General features: G+C 37.6%; 2 protein-coding genes across 3 annotated transcripts in view; both read left to right on the forward strand.

The window, feature by feature from the left end:
- Positions 1-21,191, forward strand: part of LOC132100596 (macrophage mannose receptor 1-like) — a 124,150-nt gene extending 102,959 nt beyond the window's left edge. Inside the window, exons 1-5 of one of the 2 annotated variants that reach the window (XM_059505822.1) lie at positions 18,044-18,278; positions 18,465-18,503; positions 18,596-18,946; positions 20,134-20,502; positions 20,666-21,191. In XM_059505822.1, coding sequence (XP_059361805.1) covers positions 18,467-18,503; positions 18,596-18,946; positions 20,134-20,502; positions 20,666-21,027 — 1,119 coding nt within the window. In that variant the 5' untranslated portion in view covers positions 18,044-18,278; positions 18,465-18,466 and the 3' untranslated portion in view covers positions 21,028-21,191. Of the gene's footprint in view, positions 1-18,043; positions 18,279-18,464; positions 18,504-18,595; positions 18,947-20,133; positions 20,503-20,665 lie in introns of those variants that run through there. The other variant, XM_059505821.1, reaches the window with a different exon arrangement.
- LOC132095383 (GTPase IMAP family member 4-like) lies at positions 388-7,309 on the forward strand. Its single transcript, XM_059500307.1, has 3 exons — positions 388-461; positions 5,874-5,908; positions 6,030-7,309. Exons 2-3 carry the CDS (start codon positions 5,902-5,904, stop codon positions 7,307-7,309), a joined length of 1,287 nt encoding a protein of 428 aa, XP_059356290.1. The 5' UTR covers positions 388-461; positions 5,874-5,901.
- Positions 21,192-23,397: the final 2,206 nt, after the last annotated feature.

Below are 23,397 nucleotides of genomic sequence, written 5' to 3' on the forward strand. Positions count from 1 at the left end.
GTGTTACATTAATCTGTTGTTAATAAAGCTGCAGATGGATCCGCACTCCACTGACTCATTACACTTTCATGGTTTTATTACTTCCAAGGTCACCATTTGCAGATACCAGAAACTAAGTAGTGTCTGAGTAGGAGACAAAATGAATATGTAATGGCCAACATGCTGTATATTATTGAACAACCAGTCAGTTTATTATGATGAGCCATTTCAAATCAGTGGACTGACATATCTTCTCCATCGACTTTTTTATTCACTTAAACAGTTTCTAGTTCAATGTTGGTGACTGTGTTAGTTGGATGTGTGCACTGGTTAGAAAATTATTAACTTAAAGTTCCTGCCCAATAGGCTCATATAAGAAGAAAATGAAAGCTTCTGTAGATCTCGGTCTGGCCATCCATCAACACCTCCACTTTCTTTCTTTTTTTTTAATTCCTTTGGTGGAATAAAGAAACAGAGGTAATGTAAGTACTTTAGTTTTCCATATTTACAGATTTGCATGTGATGTTTTATTAGGACATATTACACTGTAGAGGCATATATATATATATATATATATATATATATATATATATATATATATATATATATATATATATATATATATATATATATATATGTATGTATGTATAGCAACTTGTTCAGTAAATCATTAAAATTGCTGTACTGAACTGTGATGTTAAAAAACTGAGGTACATTCTGAACCATCATATTTGTGCACCGTTACACCCCTATTATATATCTTATGGTTTGGTACGCAGGTGTACCCAGAGAATACTGTTTTGTTTATTTTCTCAGGAAATTCAAATAATAAATGGCTTTTTGACAGTCTTTGAAGTGGCATGACATATCGCAGTATAACCTCCTTTGAGAGGTACAGTTAAAAAACATGCTGGTATAATCCCAACATAAGCACTGACTAAAGTGGCCACGATCAGCTCTGGTTCTTGTGTCTGAGCCGTGACGCACCACAGACTTGTGCAGAACAGTGCACGAGTGAATGCTTTCATTTTGTGATATAATAATTACACCATACACTCATTATATTTTTCTAAACCTGTTAGTCTTAATTATTTAATGCAAAGTATTTTTTTTTATTAATCTGTTAACATGCAATGGCAGCCATTGTGTAATTGAATATATTTTTACAAATAGCTTAGAAATTTTGTAATTTATAAGTTAATTTAAAAATTGCATTATGTGCAATTTACATACAATTATTATTATTATTTTATTAAGTTGAGTGTTGATCATCTATTTAAAATAGTAATTAAATTTAAAGGGGTCATATGATGTTATTTCAGTTTTTCTTTCTCTTTGGAGTGTAACAAGCTCTTGGTGCATAAAGAAGATCTTTGAAGTTGCAAAGACTAAAGTCTCAAATCCAAATAGATATTCTTTATAAAAGACTCATCCACACCCCCCTAAAACAGCTCGTTCTAACACACCCCACATCTCTACGTCACTATGTGGGAAGATTTGCATAACGCCACCCAAATGTTCAAGCAAAGAAAGAAGGCATACCTTTTTATTCTCGTTGTAGTATTGTTGTTGCTGCCGCCACTGCCATGTTGTATAGATGCTGTGTGTTTCACTGTGAAAGCGAAACTACTTTGTTTGGCCTTCCAAAAGAGCAAGATATAATGCACTGGATAGCTGGCCAATCAGAGCACACCTCATTTTTCAGAACGATAAATTTTGTAAAAATCTACACGTTTGAGAATGTGGGCATGGAGGAGAAACAATAATGTACAGTATGTGAAAATAATGTGTCGTAAACACATTTCATTACACAAAATACATCAAATCAAAAAAAAAAGTCACCTTTATTTATATAGCGCTTTAAACAAAATACATTGCGTCAAAGTAATTGAACAACATTCATAGGGAAAACAGTGTGTCAATAATGCAAAATGACAGTTAAAGGCAGTTCATCATTGAATTCAGTGATGTCATCTCTGTTCAGTTTAAATAGTGTCTGTGCATTCATTTGCAAATCAAGACAATGTTATCGCTGTAGATGAAGTGACCCCATCTAAGCAAGCCAGAGGTGACGGCGGCAAGGAACCGAAACTCCATCGGTGACAGAATGGAGAAAAAAACCTTGGGAGAAACCAGGCTCAGTTGGGGAGGTCAGTTCTCCTCTGACCAGCCGAAACCAGTAGTTCAATTCCAGTCTGCAGCAAAGTCAGATTGTGCAGAAGAATCATCTGTTTCCTGTGGTCTTGTCCTGGTGGTCCTCTGAGACAAGGTCTTTACAGGGGATCTGTATCTGGGGCTCTAGTTGTCCTGGTCTCCGCTGTCTTTCAGGGCAGTAGAGGTCCTTTCTAGGTGCTGATCCACCATCTGGTCTGGATACGTACTGGATCCGGGTGACTGCAGTGACCCTCTGATCTGGATACAGACTGGATCTGGTGGCTACGGTGACCTCGGTATAAGAGAGAAACAGACTAATATTAGCGTAAATGCCATTCTTCTAATGATGTAACAAGTACATCAGGTGTTATGGGGAGTGTTCCTGGTTCCGTTTAACCTAATTAATGCAGCCCAAAAAATCCTTTAACGGATTTGGATATTAAAAACATATTAGTATGTTATGTGTAAGCCAGGTTAAAGAGATGGGTCTTTAATCTAGATTTAAACTGCAAGAGTGTGTCTGCCTCCCGAAAAATGTTAGGTAGGTTATTCCAGAGTTTAGGCGCCAAATAAGAAAAGGATCTGCCGCCCGCAGTTGATTTTGATATTCTTGGTATTATCAAATTTTTTTGAGAGAACGTAGTTTTGAAAAAAAAAAAAAAAAGTTTTGAGAACGTAGCAGACGTAGAGGATAATAATTTAAAAGGAGCTCATTCAAATACAGATGTGCTAAACCATTCAAGGCTTTATTAAATAAAAAGCAATATTTTAAAATCTATACGATGTTTGATAAGGAGCCAGTGCAGTGTTGACAGGACCAGACTAATATGGTCATACTTCCTGGTTCTAGTAAGAACTCTTGCTGCTGCATTTTGGACTAGCTGTAGTTTGTTTACTAAGCGTGCATAACAACCACCCAATAAAGCATTACAATAATCTAACCTTGAGGTCATAAATGCATGGATTAACATTTCTGCATTTGACATTGAGAGCATAGGCCGTAATTTTGATATATTTTTGAGATGGAAAAATGCAGTTTTACAAATGCTAGAAACATGGCTTTCTAAGGAAAGATTGCGATCAAATAGCACACCTAGGTTCCTTACTGATGACGAAGACTTGACAGAGCAGCCATCAAGACTTAGACAGTGTTCTAGGTTATTACATGTAGAGTTTTTAGGTCCTATAATTACCACCTCTGTTTTTTCAGAATTTAGCAGTAAGAAATTACTTGTCATCCAGTTTTTTTTATATAGACTATGCATTCCATTAGTTTTTCAAATTGGTGTGTTTCACCGGGCCATGAAGAAATATAGAGCTGAGTATCATCAGCATTACAGTGAAAGCTAACACCATGTTTCCTGATGATATCTCCCAAGGGTAACATATAAAGCGTGAAGAGTAGCGGCCCTAGTACTGAGCCTTGAGGTACCCCATACTGCACTTGTGATCGATATGATACCTCTTCATTCACTGCTACGAACTGATGGCGGTCATATAAGTATGATTTAAACCATGCTAATGCACTTCCATTAATGCCAACAAAGTGTTCAAGTCTATGCAAAAGAATGTTGTGGTCAGTTGTGTCAAACACAGCACTAAGATCCAATAGAATAGAGAGATACAACCACGATCAGGTGATAAGAGCAGGTCATTTGTCCTCTCATATACCATTTTTCTCTAAGAAGGAATATAATTGTGAGGATATCACCTTTTCTAGTATCTTGGACAGAAAAGGGAGATTCGAGATTGGTCTATAATTAACTAGTTCTTTGGGGTCAAGTTGTGTTTTTTTGATGAGAGGCTTAATAACAGACAGTTTGAAGGTTTTGGGGACATATCCTAATGACAATGAGGAATTAATAATAGTCAGAAGGGGATCTATGACTTCTGGAAGCACCTCTTTTAGGAGCTTAGATGGAATAGGGTCTAACATACATGTTTGTTGTTTTAGATGATTTAACAAGTTTATACAATTCTTCCTCTCCTATAGTAGAGAATGAGTGGAACTGTTCCTCAGGGGGTCTATAGTGCACTGTCTGATGTGATACAGTAGCTGATGGCTGAATGGTTACAATTTTATCTCTAATAGTATCGATTTTAGATGTAAAGTAGTTCATAAAGTCATTATTGCTGTGATGTTGGGAAATGTCAACACTTGTTGAGGCTTTATTTTTCGTTAATTTTGCCACTGTATTGAATAAATACCTGGGGTTATGTTTGTTTTCTTCTAAGAGAGAAGAAAAGTAATCGGATCTAGCAGTTTTTAATGCTTTTCTGTAGGATAGGTTACTTTCCCACCAAGCAATTTGAAATACCTCTAGTTTTGTTTACCTCCAGCTGCGCTCCATTTTTCGGGCTGCTCTCTTTAGGGTGCGAGTGTGCTCATTATACCATGGTGTCATACTGGTTTCCTTGACCTTCCTTAAGCATAAAGGAGCAACTGTATTTAAAATGCTAGAAAAGAGAGAGTCCATCGTTTCTGTTACATCATCAAGTTGTTCTGAGGTTTTGGAAATGCAAAAAAAGCAGTCTTTTGTGGTAGAAGTGATGGTTCTTCCATACTTGTAACAAGAAGTAGAATTTACAACTTTGGCTATATGAAGTTTGCACAAAACTAAATAATGATCTGAGATACCATCACTTGGCTGCATAATTTCAACACTATCAACATCAATTCCATGTGACAGTATTAAATCTAGAGTATGATTTTGACAATGAGTAGGTTCTGAAACGTGTTGTCTAACCCCAATAATCCCCAGTTCAGAATGTCTATAAATGCTGTTCCCAATGCATCTTTTTCATTATCAACATGGATATTAAAATCACCAACTATTAAAACTTTATCTGCAGCCAGAACTAACTCGGATGTAAAATCACCAAACTCTTTAATAAAGTATGTATGGTGCCCTGGTGGCCTGTATACAGTAGCCAGTACAAACATCACAGGATCCACTGTGTGTGGCACATGCACGCATGAGACAGGGCCCTGCCCCCCGCTTTCTTTGGAGACTCAGACGGCCTGTCTATCGTAAGGGTCCGCTACTGGCGGTCGGAGAGGAGGCGCGAGGCGCGCAGTTTTTAGCAACATCATATTACCCCTTTAAGTTTGAATTAAGTTGTTAGGCCTAATTGTAACCTTATCATGTAAAAGGGCTTCCTATAGATTTAAGCATGAACTGAGTTAGTTTTTTATCACTAAGAAATTTTTAACTAAAACTGAATGTATTTAAAGAAAGAGCAACTTCTTCAGTAAACCATTTAAAAAAGAAAATAAAAAGGGTTTTCCCCCTGATGTACTGAAATCATACTGAGCTGTGATGTTAAAACCGAAGTACGTACCGAACCGACATATTTGTGTACCGTTACACCTATATATATATATATATATATATATATATATATATATATATATATATATATATATATACATATATATATATATATACATATATATATTAGATTTAGAAAATCCCAATTTATCCCACAATTTAGAAAAGAGCAAGGTTGATCTTTAAAAAGATTCATGGCACTCTGCTTTATGTTGTGTGCGATTTTTCAGTGAATACAGTTCAGATTCACAGATTGAATTAGTAATAAGCATACATTTGAGATTTGAGAAATCATTCATCTGAATCTACGGTACGTTATAACAAACTGGTGTTTGGTAAAATGTCAAAATGTTTATATAAATGAAGATGGTTCAAAAGTGAAGAATAACCTTTATATTTACCTTATAGACACTGACGTCATCAACAGACAAGGATAATGGGATGTAAGCCAATTCACTAATAATAATGATCACTAATCATAATGTCACACTTACAGAATATTGTCTTTTTTTTCAATAACTGTTCATAAAGGTTCATATACTTTTTTTCTTTTTTTTTTCATAGCCTGTGTGTCTATGCCAGAGAGAAGAATTGTGCTTTTAGGAAGGAAAGGTGATGGAAAAAGCAGCGCTGGGAACACAATTCTTGGAGAAAAAGTATTCACCCCTCAAGCTTCGGGCGATTCAGTAAAAGCTATATGTGAAATAAGAAAGAAGAGCCGATATGGAAGCAAGATCACAGTTATCGAAACGCCTGGATTCTTTGATACAGATCATGATGATAAGGAGATGAAATCTGAGATCATCAAAGCTATGGTTGAATGTGCTCAAGGTGTTGATGCCTTTGTGATCGTACTAAAGATCGGAGAGTACACAAGCCAAGAAATGAAGGTGCTACAGCAATGTCTGAAAACACTGAAAGAGGATGCGTTTGACCACACAGTGATCTTATTCACTTTTGGTGAGCACCTAGAAGACCAGACCATTGAAGAGTTTCTGAAGGCCAATTCACAGCTTCAGGAGCTGGTTGATAAATGTGAAGGTCGCTGTCATGTCATCGACAACAAACACTGGAAAAAACGTAAACGGGACAACAAGAGCAACAAAGTACAGGTGAAAAATCTGCTGGAGACTATTGCCAAGATGAGACATAAGAACGGCTGCTTCACCAATGAGCTTTTTCAAAAGATGGAGGAACAAATTCAAGAGGAAATTGGAAAAATGGCAGGGGAAAATTTGCCTCCAGAAGAGAAACGAGAAAAAGCAAAGAAAAATGTTCAGGAAAGAATACTGGAGAAGGCTGCAGGAGTGACAACAGAATTGCTGATTGGTGCTCTTATGGGCACATGTTTTGCAGTTAATTTCATTCTGGCTTTCTTACAAACGACCCTCCCTTTAAGTACATTACAAAATGTAGCCTCAACTGTTGTAAGAGCTGTTGGAGGAGCTGTTGGAGGAGCTTTTGTAGGAGCTGTTGGAGGAGCTTTTGGAGGAGCTGTTGTTGGAGCTGTTGGAGGAGCTGTTGGAGGAGCAAGAGAAGCAGAGACAGGAGTAACAGATCCTGAAGAAGCAGCAGTGAAAACAGGAGAAAAAGCAGGAGGAACAGCAGTTGAAGCAGTAAGAGCAGCAGCAGTAGCAGCAGTTGAAGCAGGAGGAGCAGGAGTTGCAGCTTTTGCAGGAGCTGTTGGAGAAAGAGTCACTGCATGGAATGCAGGCAATTCAGTGAATGCGGTGATGGAGGCAGCACAGCTTAACTACGAGAAAGCAACAGCTGTGACTGAAAATATACAACAATTTGTTGGAAATCTTTTCAATAATACAGCACAAACAGAAGAGAAAAAATAATTGTCACTCTATTCAGTGACCGGTTTAGAACAATCAGCTATATTAATTATTGGGCACATTAACAGTTGTGATTCTGAGTCATTTATACTTGTTTTTAATATCTTGAAATGTTTGATTCTTTATTATAAGCTTGCTATTATTTCTGTGACCACAGAAGAGAAAAGGTTTCATGTACAATTGCATTTGACATTATACGAGCTGTATTATTATTTTTCTAAAGAATTCTAAATACCTTTTTGTAATGCATACTTGAATATATGAATAGCGTTGAATAGTTTACAAGTGTACATTTGGCATGTAGATATGGGCTGGATTAAAGTAGTGCAGCTCTTAAACAATGTGCACGATAAATGAGAATAAAATGCCTTTAAAATAATCCAATATGCACTCTGTACAACTATAGTTTCAGTTAAAGCATAGCTTGTTGCAGCTGAAGGATTCACACCTTTGTAACTGTTGTTATTTGCATTGCATTGGCCACATATACACCACAAAGATCAGGAGTGAAGCAGGAGCCAATCCATCAATTTATCTGTTTGTGTACAGGAAACACTTGTAATACCCAAATTATTAAACCCATTGTAAAGCAAGTGGATTGACAGTGTGTACATGGTCAAATCCTCTTCTCTGTGTAGGTAAGATCATACATAATTTAGTGATGTTTCTGCAGTAGAGTTCAACAGTCTTGCTTTATGGTCATAATGACTGTTAGATAACCTATCATAAATGTAAATAGGCTGTTTGCCTACAATATGAAGTTTGAAACATTGCGTCCAAATGCCATACTATCATAAAAAATGCATGTATTTTTGGTGCACGATTCATCAATCTTTGGGTGCAATCAAATTCTTCTGCTTCATAAGACAATGTTTTGGAGATTTTGACTGAATTGTAAATTGGACTTAACTGAGAATCAATTTAGAACATTATGCAAAAAGCATAAGAAAGAAAAAGTGGTCCATTTCCTATTGTCACTATTGTAGCGATGAGTGAAGTGCTGCTTCATGAATGGAATCCGTCCATGAATTAAATTTCACAGAGCAATGGTTAATGTGACTGCACCTTAACCAATTTGACCAAATGAAAATAATAAACAAAAAATCAGTTGTAGTATTCAATAGTGTACAGCATCATCATTTTGAGTCCACATATAATAATATAGAAGTTATAAGAAGTTCCTTTGTTTGTGTTTGTGAAGAGGTTGACATTTGTGAAGGTTTCAGTAGATCAGATGGAAGCTACATCCAACTCCTTGCATTGTTTTATGACTGTCATGATTGTGATCACGGGTTGTGTTTATCTATTAGAAAATGTGGTGCAAATCGTTACAAGTGGCTGATGTAGTGCTCAGATATTTCGAACATTCTGTGAAATAACCTTTATATCTTTAATATTGACTGAGTAAGGCCATGTCAAAGATTGAAATCATAGTGAAATTATTTGTTGAATTCAAGCTTTGATGCTTGATATCTCATAATTAGATTTTGAGACTTTAGTCTGGATTTCACAGACAGGGTCACAAATGGTTATGCTGTAATATTCACAAGAGCGCTGTCCACAACTCCGGTGCTCGGGAGAGGACATGGTCGGCTCACTTAGTTTTGTCGTAGCCACCACGTAATAACTCGTGGGAATGTGATAATATGTTGTGGCCATGAGATATTAATTTGTGGGAACATCACATTAAAGCTGCAGTCGGTAACTTTTGACGCTCTAGCGGTTAATAAACAGAACTGCCTGCATCTTGCGGAAGAACATTGTAGCCGGAGCTACTTCTCTCTGTTTATGTCTATGAAGAATCACAAAGGTACCGGGTTACTCCGCCGCGGTACCCCCGAAGCAATGTAAAATAGTCCGAATACAAACACTTATTATAGATGTACCCTAGTGATTCAGGACAGGCTAAAAACACGGTTTGGAAAATGGATTCATGGTGTACTCACTTATTATATACAATTTGTAAATCTTGAACACAAAAAAAGTTACGAACCACAGCTCTGATTGGTTGTTTCTTACCGGGAGCGGTGAATTTCTGCAAATGGCAATAGGACCACTGGGAGGAGCCAGAGGAGCTTGATTTTTTCACAGATTATCTGTCTCATATTCTACTGTCAGGACATAATGACAGGTTTCACAAAAACATTTTTACAAAAGTTACCTACTTCAGCTTTAACTCATGGGAACATAATATTATGTCGTGGCTAGGGCTGGGTATTGTTCAAAATCTTTCGATCCGGTGCCAATTTCGATACCTCAGTTTCAATACCGGTTCCTAGCGATACTTTTTTCGATACCAATTTTATGAAACCCATTTTAACAAGACTACAGAACACAATACCTCAGAAAAACTTTGGTTTTATTTTTTTCAGTTTGACTCATGCTCCTTAGCCAATGCACAAAGAAAGCACAAAGGAACAAAAATTGTTTTATAAAGAGCTCATGCTCACCAAAGCTGAATTTATTTTAATAAAAAAAATACAGGAAAGCTTGTAATATTGTGATATAGTATTACAATTTAAAATCTTATAATAATATATTTTAAAATGTAATTTATTCCTGTGATGTCAAAGCTGATATTTCAAAATCATTACTTCAGTGTCACATGACCCTTCAGAAATATGAAAACAGTTTACTGCTTAATATTTTAGAAACTATGATACATTTTTTCATGATTCTTTGATGAATAAAAAATACAAAAGAACAGCATTTATTTAAATAAACTAAATATTTTCTAACATTACACATTTTAATGTCACCTTTGATAACTTTAATGCTTCCTTACTGAAAAAAAACTTCTGACTAACCAACACATTTTTGAACGGCAGTGTACACTCAGTAGGTTATTATTTATTGCAATATAAACACTGTCAGAGTGATAAACAAGGTATCTCTTCATTTACCAGTCGAAGATGGAGCAACTTTCTGCTCTTATGTTTACTCCGTGCACTGTCAAGGTCTTCATCATATTTGTTGCGGTACTGGTCTTTGCAGCAATTATTTTACCGCAAATACTGCATCGTGCGCTGTTGGCATAGACCCTGGAGAAATGTACCCACACTTTTGATCAACTTTTCCACATCTTTAAGGTATTATGTGTCTGCTCGCGTCTCATATAAGTATGCGCGTGGAGAGTTTGTGCGTGCGCACTCGTCTCATATAAGTATGTGCCCGGAGAGTTCCGTGCGTCTCGTGTGTGTAGAGTTTGCGTGTATGTGCGTGAGTGACTTTATGTGTGTTGTTTTGCATTTCATATGTATTTGTTTGAGCACCGACATAGACGAGTTAACTCCTTAGGTATCGAAATCTGGAATCGAACAACATGTCATTTTTCGATACTCAATAGTATCGAGGCAATTCGCTCGGTACCTAAAAAGTATGGAACTCGGTAACAACATCATATGTCATGGACTTCTAGATGCTTTGTTGATGGAACAACATCCATTTACCATGGCCACGACTACTTATGTTGAGGGAACGACATGTTTTTCTTGTGGCCACAAGTTAAAATTGTAAACAATCCAGGTATTATCTGAAGTATTCATTCATATTTTATTTTAAATTAAGAAATTATATTATTTATTATAGAAAATATTTTATTGTTAAATTTCATTAAAAACATTATCAAAGTAGTCCATGTGACATCAGAGGGTCAGTTAGAATTTTTTGAAGCACCGAAAATACATTTTGGTCCAAAAATAGCAAAAACTATGACTTTATTCAGCATTGTCTTCTCTTCCGTGTCTGTTGTGAGAGAGTTCAAAACAAAGCAGTCTGTGGTATCCGGTTCGCGAAAGAATCATTAGATGTAACCGGATCTTTTTGAACCAGTTCACCAAATCGAACTGAATCGTTTTAAACGGTTCGCGTCTAAAATACGCATTAATCCACAAATGACTTAAGCTGTTAACTTTTTTTTAATGTGGCTGACACTCCCTCTGAGTTCAAACAAACCAATATCCCGGAGTAATTAATTTACTCAAACAGTACACTGACTGAACTGCTGTGAAGAGAGAACTGAAGATGAACACCGAGCCGAGCCAGACAACGAACGAAAGACTGATCCTTTCACGAGTGAGAGAGTTAGTTGGTTTAAAATCCTTTAACAGATTTGGATATTAAAAGCATATTATTATGTTATGTGTAGGCCAGGTTAAAGATATGGGTATTTAATCTAGATTTAAACTGCAAGAGTGTGTCTGCCTCCCGAACAATGTTAGGTAGGTTATTCCAGAGTTTAGTTGCCAAATAGGAAAAGGATCTGCCGCCCGCAGTTGATTTTGATATTCTAGGTATTATCAAATTGTCTGAGTTTTGAGAACGTAGCGGATGTGGAGGATTATAATGTAAAAGGAGCTCATTCAAGTACTTAGGTGCTAAACCATTCAGGGCTTTATAAGTAATAAGCAATATTTTAAAATGTATACGATGTTTGATGGGGAGCCAGTGCAGTGTTGACAGGACCGGGCTAATATGGTCATACTTCCTGGTTCTAGTAAGAACTCTTGCTGCTGCATTTTGGACTAGCTGTAGTTTGTTTACTAAGCGTGCAGAACAACCACCCAATAAAGCATTACAATGACTGGTAACCAATTAAGAGACGCCAGGACAGGAGAAATGCTTTCTCTTCTCATATTACCAGTCAGCAACCTTGCGGCTGCGTTCTGGACCAACTGCAAGCGATTCAGCAACGAATGCTTGACACTAAAGCGCATTACAGTAATCAAGTCTAGAAGTAATTAAGGTATGATGAGAAGCAATCCAGTACCATGCCCCTAATGCCAACTTCATCCCTTAGACGAATACGAAGGGTAACATGATCAACTGAATCAAATGCAGAACTAAGATCAAGTAGCATTAAAATAGCAGATTTTCCAGAGTCCAAAGCAGGGAGTAGATCATTTGACACCTTCAGCAGTGCAGGCTCGGTGCTATGATGGGCTCTAAAACCAGACTGAAATTTATATAAAATATGGTTTTATGAGATAAATGAAGATAACTGATTAAAAACAATATTCTCTGAAATTTTAGACAAGAATGGCAACTTAGAAATAGGGTGGAAATTTTTAAGATTGGTTGTGTCTAAGAAGAGGCGTGATCACTGCTTGTTTGAGGCATATAGGAACATGACCACTGTCTAAGGATCTTTTTATAATAGCCAATACACTAGGGCTGATAGTATCCAGGACCTCTCTAAAGAACCGGGTGGGGATAACATCTACCAGAGAAAGGGGTAGGCTTAATCTTGTGCACTATATCGCCAAGCTCAGAAAGGGATATTGGATCAAACCGTTCGAAAAAAGCATGACAAATGGGTGGTTCAGAGGGGTCAAGACTGCACATAGTAACAGTGGACCGTATGGCATCCACCTTTCCCATAAAATAATTTAGGAATGCTGCACAGGTCTCTGGAGTACCGTACTGTCCAGACCAGAAGTGTTAGCAGGAGAAAAAATAGTGTTTAATGTATTATACAGAATTTTTGGATTGTGTTAATTTATTGATATTAATTGAGAGAGATATTTAAAGAGACATTTTTTACAGAGTGCTGGTAAGCAGAAAGAGCATTTTTCAAGAGTTCATAGGAGACTTGCAGTTTGTCTTCCATTTGCGCTCTGCCTTCCTACATTCCTGTCTGAGAGCTTGTATATTGTTTTTTATCCAGGGTTCTGACCTTCGTTTGGGTTTTGAAACTTTAAAAGGAGCAACAGTATCTAAGACACAAGAGCAGGCATTATTAAAAAGCATTATCATCTCTTCTATTCCAAGATCTGAGTCAGGTTTTAACACACTTTCAGAAAAAGTAGAGAAGGCCTCAGAGAAAAGACTGGCTGTATCTGAGGTGACAACACGAGAAACAGACAGTGAGGAAAATTATTTCTGAACTAGACCAGACATTGTGGTCTAGAATTATATGATGTTTATACATTTACATTACATTTACATTTAATCATTTAGCAGACGCTTTTATCCAAAGCGACTTACAAATGAGAACAATAGAAGCAGTCAGGTCAACAAGAGAACAACAACAGTATACAAGTGCCATGACAAGTCTCAGTTAGTCTAGTATAGAACGCATAGGTAGGTTTTTTTTTTTTTTTATTATAAAATTAAAAGACAAGAAAAGGAAAAGTGCTAGTGTTAGTTGGTTAAGTGCAGGCGAAAAAGATGAGTCTTTAGATGTTTCTTGAAAATGAGTAAAGACTCAGCTGTACAGGTTGAGATTGGAGGTCATTCCACCAGCTGGGCACAGTCCAGGAAAAGGTCCGTGAGAGTGATTTTGAATTTCTTTGGGATGGTACCACAAGGCGTCGTTCACTTGCAGAGCGCAAACTTCTGGAGGGCACATAAGATTTAACCAATGAGTTTAGATAAGTTGGTGCCGTGCCAGTGGTTGTCTTGTAGGGTAGCATCAGTACCTTGAATTTGATGCGAGCAGCTACTGGTAGCCAGTGTAACCTGATGAGGAGAGGAGTAATGTGAGCTTTTTTTGGCTCATTGAAGACAACCGTCGCTGCTGCATTCTGGATCAATTGCAGAGGCTTGACAGTACATGCAGGAAGGCCAGCCAGGAGAGCATTACAATAGTCCAGTCTGGAGAGAACAAGAGCTTGGACAAGAAGTTGGGTTGCTTGCTCTGACAGGAAGGGTCTAATCTTCCTAATGTTGTATAAGGCAAACCTGCAGGACTGGGTAGTAGTAGCAATGTGTTCTGTGAAGCTTAACTGATGATCCATCACAACTCCTAGGTTTCTAGCTGCCCTCGAAGGAGTAATGGTTGATGAGCCCAGCTGTATAGAGAAGTTGTGATGAAGCAATGGGTTAGCTGGAATCACCAGGAGTTCTGTCTTTGTAAGGTTAAGCTGAAGGTGATGGTCATTCATCCAGCTAGAGATGTCACTCAGACAGGCCGAAATGCGAGCAGCTACCGTCGGGTCATCTGGTTGGAATGAGAGGTAGAGTTGGGTGTCATCAGCGTAGCAGTGATAAGAAAAGCCATGCTTCTGAATGACAGATCCTAATGATGTCATGTAGATGGAGAAGAGAAGTGGTCCAAGTACTGAGCCTTGAGGAACCCCAGTAGCAAGGTGGTGTGACTTTGAAACATCACCCCTCCAAGACACACTGAGAGGTAGGACTTAACCCACAGGAGTGCTGTTCCAGAGATGCCCATCTTTCTGAGGGTCGACAGGAGAATCTGGTTACTAACAGTGTCAAAAGCAGCAGAAAGGTCCAGTAAGATGAGTACCGAGGATTTTGAAGCTGCTCTTGCTAGTTGCAGGGCTTCAGTAACCGAGACCAGATTAGTCTCAGTTGAGTGGCCACTTTTGAAGCCAGATTGGTTGCTGTCCAGGAGGTTGTTCTGCACAAGGAACATAGAAAACTGGTTGAACACAGCTCGCTCAAGTGTCTTTGCAATGAATGGAAGAAGGGATACCGGTCTGTAGTTTTCAAGATGCGCTGGATTTAGAGATGGTTTCTTGAGCAGTGGGCTTACCCGAGCCTGCTTGAATGCTGAGGGAAATGTTCCAGAGTGAAGAGAGGAGTTGATAATGTGAGTAAGCGAAGGTATGACTGAAGAAGAGATCGCTTGAAGGAGGTGAGTGGGGATCGGATCAAGTGGACAAGTAGTAGGATGATTGGACAGGAGAAGTTTGGAGACGTCCATCTCTGAGAGTGGGGAGAAGGAGGAGAAAGAGTGTGCGTCGGTCATTGTGAAGTTGTCCTCAGTCTGCGGTGTGGAGAATTGGTCACTGATGGATCTTGTCTTATTTGTGAAGAAAACTGCAAAGTCGTCCGCTGTAAGAGTCGATGGAGGAGGTGGTGGCGGCGGATTAAGAAGAGAAGAGAAAGTCTTGAAGAGTGTCCGGGCGTTAATTATAAAATTAATATGATGTTATTAGAAATGTAACTATTTTTATTTTATTTTTAATTCAGATTGAGATTTATCAGTTAAATAGCTCATCACTTTCTGTAATCTTTGAGCAAAGATTTGAGCTAGAATATTATAATCAGTGTTAAAGGTCCTGTTCTTCGTGATCCCATGTTTTAAACTTCAGTTAGTGTGTAATGTTTTTGTTAGAGTATAAATAATATCTGTAAAATTCTAAAGCTCAAAGTTCAATGCCAAGCGAGATATTTTATTTAACAGAATTCGCCTACAACGAACGACCCGTTTGGACTACATCCCTCTAGTTCCTGCATTAATGACGTTACTAAAACAGTTTTTTGACTAACCTCCGCCCACAGGAATACACAAAAAGGGGGCGTGGTCTTGTTGCGCTCCGATGGAGAAGAAGAAGAGCTGGTTTGTGTTTGTCGCCATGTCGTAGAAACGCTGTTATTTTCATCTCGGAGTCCAATAATCTTTGTTTTGGGCTTCCCAGGGACGCTGTACTTGGAGATTAATGGTTACAATTTATGTTTAACTCGGTTCCCGAAAATTATAATCCACATGTAAAACTATGTGCAGCACATTTTGCTGAGGACAGCTTCCTCAATCTCAATCAGTTTAATGCCGGATTCACACAAAGATTACTCCTGAAAGATGGAGCAGTTCCCTCTTTGTCTGGAGAAGGGGTTGTTTATGGACCACAGCCGGTAAGTGTATTTTATTATTTAAGTTGGTGCGTTTAACAGTTTCTGTAACTTATTACACAAAGGGCAACACTGTTTAGCTTTGTTAACTAGATGTTAGGGCTGTGCAAAAAAAACAAATGCGATTTTCATGCGCATCTCATCAGTAAAAACGCTCCTGTGATTATAAGTACATCTCCAGCACATGCTCCTGCCAACTTGCTTCACAAAACTAGTCCAATCGCGTTTACAGGAGGGCAGCGCGCGCTCAGCTGCTGTCGAATCACAACACAGGAACCGCTGGCCCAATCAGAACTCGTTATGTATTTCTGAAGGAGGGACTTTATAGAACAAGGAAGTCATCGGCCCGTTTGTGACAGTGAAAACAGCGGTATACAGATAGGTGAACTGTGTGAAAAATATTGTGTTTTTTTACTCGCGAAACATGAACACATGTTATATTGCACACTGTAAACACAATCAAAGCGCAAAAAACGGGACCTTTAAGTTAACAAATTAGATGCCAATTTTCAATAAGAAGTGGATCCTTTTTGGGTTTTGGAATCAGAGTAATAGCTAGGAATAAGAGACGTTCTCAGAATCTCAGCTCTCTGCGTAAACCTCTGCAAGAAATGGAAAAGGGTCTAGAAATGACCTTCTTAAGATCTGTCATCCTCATCAAACCTAGAGGTATATAACAACTTATAAAACTTATAGCAATAACTAGAAATTGTCTTGGGGTTATCTGTTATGACACCATCAACACTTAGTTTAGTCATGCTATTATAACTGGCATTAGACTTCTCTAACTGGCATTAGACTTGAAGTGAAGTGAAGTGAAGTGACATTCAGCCAAGTATGGTGACCCATACTCAGAATTTGTGCTCTGCATTTAACCCATCCGAAATGCACACACACAGAGCAGTGAACACACACACACACTGTGAGCACACACCCGGAGCAGTGGGCAGCCATTTATGCTGCGGCGCCCGGGGAGCAGTTGGGGGTTCGATGCCTTGATCAAGGGCACCTAAGTCGTGGTATTGAAGGTGGAGAGAGAACTGTACATGCACTCCCCCCACCCACAATTCCTGCCGGCCCGGGACTCGAACTCACAACCTTTCGATTGGGAGTCCGACTCTCTAACCATCAGGCCACGACTTCCCCCTAGACTTCTCTAACATGAAGAAGTATGCAGAATTATTTTCACCTTGCTCCATCCATCTCCTCCTAGAACTCACAAAGACACCTTCAACTTTACAGAGCGTTCATTTCCATGGGAAAACCAAAGGTCATTACCCCATTGTGATCTCCAGAGTTTTACGTCATTAACAGATGAATGGGATTCTTGGAAAAGAATCAGGCTTCAGTTGTTTCGCAAAACAAAATTACCATCCGTCTGTTCATTTCATGAAAAAAATAACAACGCAGACTACACCGGTTACATTAAGTGAACCAAATTATCATACAACATCTTGACAAGTTCCAGACAAAAGGTTTTGGACTATACTTAAAAGGATATTAAGGCACAAAATCCAGAGGACATGGCCAAACAAAAGATCCTGGACTAGCCAGCCACAGACGACAAATTTCATGGTGGCCGAATGATTTCTTTGCCTTCATCAAATGCTCGGGCTCTGAGCTTTTTTTCTGCATCCCTCGCACTTTTAACTGCAGGCCACAGCTTTATTCTCCTTTCTCTGTCTCTGTCTTTCTCCTGCTATCACAGCTGGTCTCATCCTGAGTTCAAAGTTTCATGCATTTTCTACTTTTAGATTAGTTTCCTGCTCTTGTACCTCGTATGTAAATACATTTTTTGTGCTATATTATGTAGCTTCTGCTGCTGTTCCAGAGTAAAAATGGTGAAAGTGAACATGAACTTTAGAATTAAAAATGAACCTTTTTATCTGCCCTGACGCCATGTCTAGTCATATGCTAGTAGATCAGTGAATTAAAATACAGAGAGATAATGAAATGCAAGCATGTTTTTTTTTTTTTTTTTTTTTAACTCCAGCAAATTTAAATTACTGTTATATAAGTTGGCATTATATGAAGAGAGCAACAGTGCATAGTGCATAGTGCATAAGAAAATGGAAAACAGAAATCTAAATGTTGAGGTTGTTCGTGTGAGTACACTTCATTTCAGAACATACCACACTCCGTCTCCACCACATTCAAATGAACACACTTCCACAGAATTACAGCAACAAAGTCCAACACAGACATCAACAGCAACAGAAGGAAATACATGTGAATGAGGAAGAAGAATGAAAAGGGCTTTTGTTTTAGAGGAATAAACAAATGAAGTGACGGATGAGAGCAGATAAAATCATCACAGAGTTTGAAGCTGAAGACAGAAACATTAGACTCAGAACAGAAACACACAACCTCTAAAGTAAGAACAACTCACTTCTTCATTCTTTAAATATAATTAGACTTTGAGATGTTAATATTGTCTTAATGATTGTGTGTGATGCATTTATGTTCTTGTTATTACGGATTTTTAATTACCACTGAAATAATGATTTAAACTAAAAGGAATTAGTGAATTGTTTGTTTATATGTATTTCTTCGCCCTCAGAAATGGAGCAAACTCTATATTTCATTCTTCTTCTCGTTGGTGAGTGTGTTTGTGGTTTTATTTATGGTTTCTAGTTTCATTAGGTTTGATCCTGTTCTGAAAAGCATTAAAGCAGCGTCTCTCTTTCACAGCTCTCTGCTCCGTATCTGAATGTGTTCAGCGTCAGTATCACTTTATAAATGAGAAGAAGACCTGGACTGAAGCTCAGAGATACTGCAGAGAGAATTACACAGATCTGGCCACCGCTGACAACATGAACGACATGAACGAGCTGATGAAGAGTGTGATTGATGAACGTTTCTGGATTGGGCTGCAGAAGACGGGTCGTGATCAATGGCAGTGGTCTTCAGGTGAACCTGTTATCTATCTGAACTGGGGATATAAACAACCTGATGGCAGAGATGAGTGCGCTGGGATGAAAAATGGACAATGGCATGATTTGAGATGTAGTGATGATAAATGGCAATTAATCTGCAACAACAGTGAGTGCAGCTATTTAAAACTAATTCATAGAAATTCAACAACCATTCAGTTATAGATGTGCAAATACCAAATTTGTATGCAATACTAACCCCTATTTTAATTTAATTATGAATATAGAGGTGCCTGTATATTTTCACTTTCATTGTTAAAACAATTTCTGTACAGACACAATATTTTCCAGAAATAATAAGACTTCACGATATGGGGTAATTTGTCACAATGATAACCTGCAGTTAAAGAGATTATAGAGAAATAAATCACAGAGAGAGATATTGATATGGCTCTAATTATTAATAATCATAACAATAATCGGTAACACTTTAGAATAAGGTTTCATTAGTTTATGTTAATTAATGTATTAATTAACATGAACAAACAATGAACAATACATTTATCACTGTGTTTATTAATCTTTTTTATGAAAATACAGTTATTTATTGTTAGTTCATGTTGATTCACAGTGCATTAACTCATGTTAACAAGCACAACTTTTAATTTGAATAATGCATTAGTAAATGTTGAAATTAACATTAACTAAGATTAATAAATGCTGTAGAAGGATTGTTCTTGCTTACTTCATATTAAATAATGTAGTTAACTAACATTAACTAATGGAAACTTATTCTAAAGTGTTACCCAATAATCATCTGACAATAATAATAATGTTTATAAGAAATACACATAGCAGTGACTAGAGTTGATAAAGTTTGTTATTTCAGTCTTCTGTATCTCAAAACAAACCTGTAACATCTTTATTTTACTTGTACATGAACTCAAGTCCAGTTCATGGTACTCCATTAAAACAATTTATTAACTATTAATCTATAAATTAGTGATCTACAGTACAAATGAATGTAAACGATCATATTTAGCTGCAGTGTAATATCTTCCTCTGTTTAATGCTTCTCTCATCGGCTCTTTGTGTCTGAGTCAAGTGTTCATAATGGATCAATAGAGAGAGCTTTAAAATCATCACAATGTTCCTCAGTGTTACTTCATGTTAGATCTTTAATATAATCCTGAAAATATAGTTAATATTCAATAAATCACCAGCTGAAGAAGCAGCTCAAGTCTTTGAGAGACGTGTTTCTGATGTTTCCACCGCTGCTCCTGTTCACATCCAAAGCAGCGAAAGAATAATGAACAAACTGATTCATGAATCTTTGTCCATTTGTCTTTCTTAAAGGAAACACAAGACTCGTCTTCATCAATCAGACGATGAACTGGAGAAACGCTCAGAGTTACTGCAGACAGAATCACACTGATCTGGTCAGTGTGAGAAACCAGGATGAGAATGAGAAGGTTAAGAAGATCATTAGTTATAATAACTCATCTGGATCATATGTCTGGATCGGTCTGTTCAGAGACTCATGGCAGTGGTCAGATCAGAGTGACTCTTCATTCAGATACTGGATGTCTGGTGAACCTAATAATGTTGGAGGTGATGAAAACTGTACAGTGATTGAACCGAAAGCTCAGGGAAGATGGATTGACATCTCTTGTAACAATCAGTTTCCTTCATATGACCGCCTATTTCCTTTTGTGTGTCATGAAGGTGAGTAGATCCTCACGAAACACACACAACCCATCATCTCCTCCAGATCTCTTAAAGTTCCCGCTACATGTCTGACATGACAAATTCATCCACAGTGTTTGTTCTGATGTTGTTTTTGGTCAGTCTCTCTCTAGTTTCTGCTTGTGCTCTGTTTGGTTTCCAGATAAACTGATTGTGATCAGAGAGAATCTGACGTGGTCTGAAGCTCTGAGATACTGCAGACAGAATCATGTGGATCTGGTCTCGGTTCATTCAGAAGAGATTCAGCGTCGTGTGATGAACGTGGTACACCTGGCGTCTACTGCGGAGCTGTGGTTGGGTTTACGTCACTCTCATATTTTGGGCGTCTGGTACTGGGTGAGTGGAGACACTGTGTGCTATCAGAACTGGGCTCCAGGGAACGGCACATCAGAGGAGGACTGTGAACACACAGTGAGATCTGGAGCAGTTCAGTCTGGAGGAGATCAGCGCTGGATCAGCCGTCCTGAAACTGACAAACTCAACTTCATCTGCAGCAGATATTAAGAGTGAAAGGATACACAGACCTTCATAAGAAAACAAGTGCTTGTGTGTTCACTTCCTTTAACTTCATTTTCATTCATCACTTTGTTAAACAATAATTTTTCATATAATAATAACTTGAGTCTCAGCAGGCAGTCGCACCAGAGGGGAATCTCTTTCTCAGATGATTTTTTTTTTCAGTCAGGATCTGTTTTCCATCAGGTAGATGAGCTTCTGTTGATGTATCAGTCTGATTCCTGTGGGTTTATTTGATCCATTTTATGAGCCCCGATGGCAAGAATAGCTGTTAACATGTTTTGCTTTTACAAACTTTATCATGTCTTTTTGTTGTTTACTTACTTCAAAACTATGAGACGTTAATCTGTTAACTGCATTTTGTGAGGGGTCAAAGGTTATCATTTACTCATCATTGGATATACATTTACAAAGTTTCCTTCTATTATACTATAAGATATTTTATGAATTTAAGTTTTACATTTATGATTTAAGGATCTGAATTTGCTGTTGTGAATTTGATTTATCTTTTTTCTTATATTACATTTGATGTATTAATCATGTCTTTAGATTAGAAATGACTGGTTGAATGTGAGTTAGCGAACACATGCATTAGCTCAATGAAATATTGTTTATTCTTAAAGGTTTAAAGATCATGTATAATATATCAACTATCCTTTTGTACTAAACATAAAAACATGTCAACAACAGCAGCTCAAATAAACTACAACCAGCAATCTCATCTCTTGACTCTTTCCCAACGTCAGAATGATCATTAAATTATAAAATCCAACAAAAAGGTTTAAAAACCTGTTTAACTTCTGAGGCATAGTGTAACTCTTCTGTTGTTATTTTTTAATACGACTGACTTTATATTAAATGTGAATTTAACATGAGAAAGTTAATGTGATATAAAAACAGCGCCAGCCAGTGAACGCAGATCTGAATTTAGCAGCTGATGATATGACCCAGCAAACATTGGTCCGACGGCGACGATGTGATCCCGGCCACATGTGGTAGGACGGCATAAATCGGTAAAAATATGTAACACAGAACATTTCCTAAAAATGCATTCAGATACATTTGTACATGTCTATAGTTCTGTGGGGTTGCATGTATAATTGTTACTTTGACTTTTATCTATGTGTTGTTCAATATTTACCCGTGTTGTCTATTTGACGTCTTTTACACGTGCATTACACGTCCATCATGACCCTCTGTGAAATCCTTGTGGAATTTGCAAAAGCTGTGCTTACACCTTGATTAATACTGCAATAGTTAATTTAAGTGCACCAAGTCGTTTTTAAGAGGTTTTCAAGAGGTTCTGAAAAGACGTCAAAGCATGACTAGCAGGAAAAAAAAATTATATACAAAGTAAATATATTTACTTTATCTTGTTTAAATAAATTATAATCACAAAGTGCCCAGTGTGGTTAAGTGATAGCAAAGCCACGCTTCAATTTAGTCATTATTTCAACCTGTTTTATGTATTTGTTTTTATTATTTTTATGGAATCTATGCATATACTTTTTCAGTGATTTCTATAACCTACACTCAGTCAGTGGTGAGATGAAGGTTATCTTCATTCACAGCAGCTGTATGAGATCATTCAGTTATACATGACCCACTCATCATACTATTCTATAGATAAAACTAGACCGAATTCAAAAATACAAACACTCAAGTGGCAAAGCTATAATTTGCAGAAAAAACTGATACCTATATAATGGTGAGCATGAATAATGAGACTTATCATCGTTCACTTATTATTAAAAAAAATGTTTTTAATGAAATCATATGCCTTGGAAGACATGCAAATAGTAATAGCCTAAAATAAGCACTGACCAACCTCATCTCGCATGTTATGTGTTTTATTATTTGCATTATTAGTCCTCTGTTGATGGCCTCCTCGGGTCAATGCCCCATTCAGATTTTACTTGTTGGTGGTTTGTTTTTAATAAAGGACACATCTGCAGACTCTCCGTGCGACTGGACTAATCATGTTGTAGTTGATTATGATGACAAAAAGATTTAAAAGTTAATTTTTTAGGCCAGTGTGCCTCAGCAGTGCTCGTCAGTATCATGATTGAGATGGCAAATCAAATTGAAGTAGGCGGGGTTTACTGTCCACTCAAGCAGAGCGTGAATTGAAAGAGAAAGACAGTGAGATAAGCTGATGAGAGTAGTGAAACACTTAATTACATTGTTGATCACGGGGGTTAAATATGAGTGAAATGTATTCTTGTGCATTCTCATAAGTAGCTGCTGCGCCCATCTTTACAGCATCAGATACAGAATCAGCTTCTCTTGCTTCCCATCCTATAGCTCCTCCAGCGATGAATCCTGAGAGCCCTGCAACTGAGAGAGTAACACCTGCAG

The sequence above is a fragment of the Carassius carassius genome, chromosome 2 (assembly GCF_963082965.1).
Source record: "Carassius carassius chromosome 2, fCarCar2.1, whole genome shotgun sequence".
Lineage (NCBI taxonomy): Eukaryota > Metazoa > Chordata > Actinopteri > Cypriniformes > Cyprinidae > Carassius > Carassius carassius.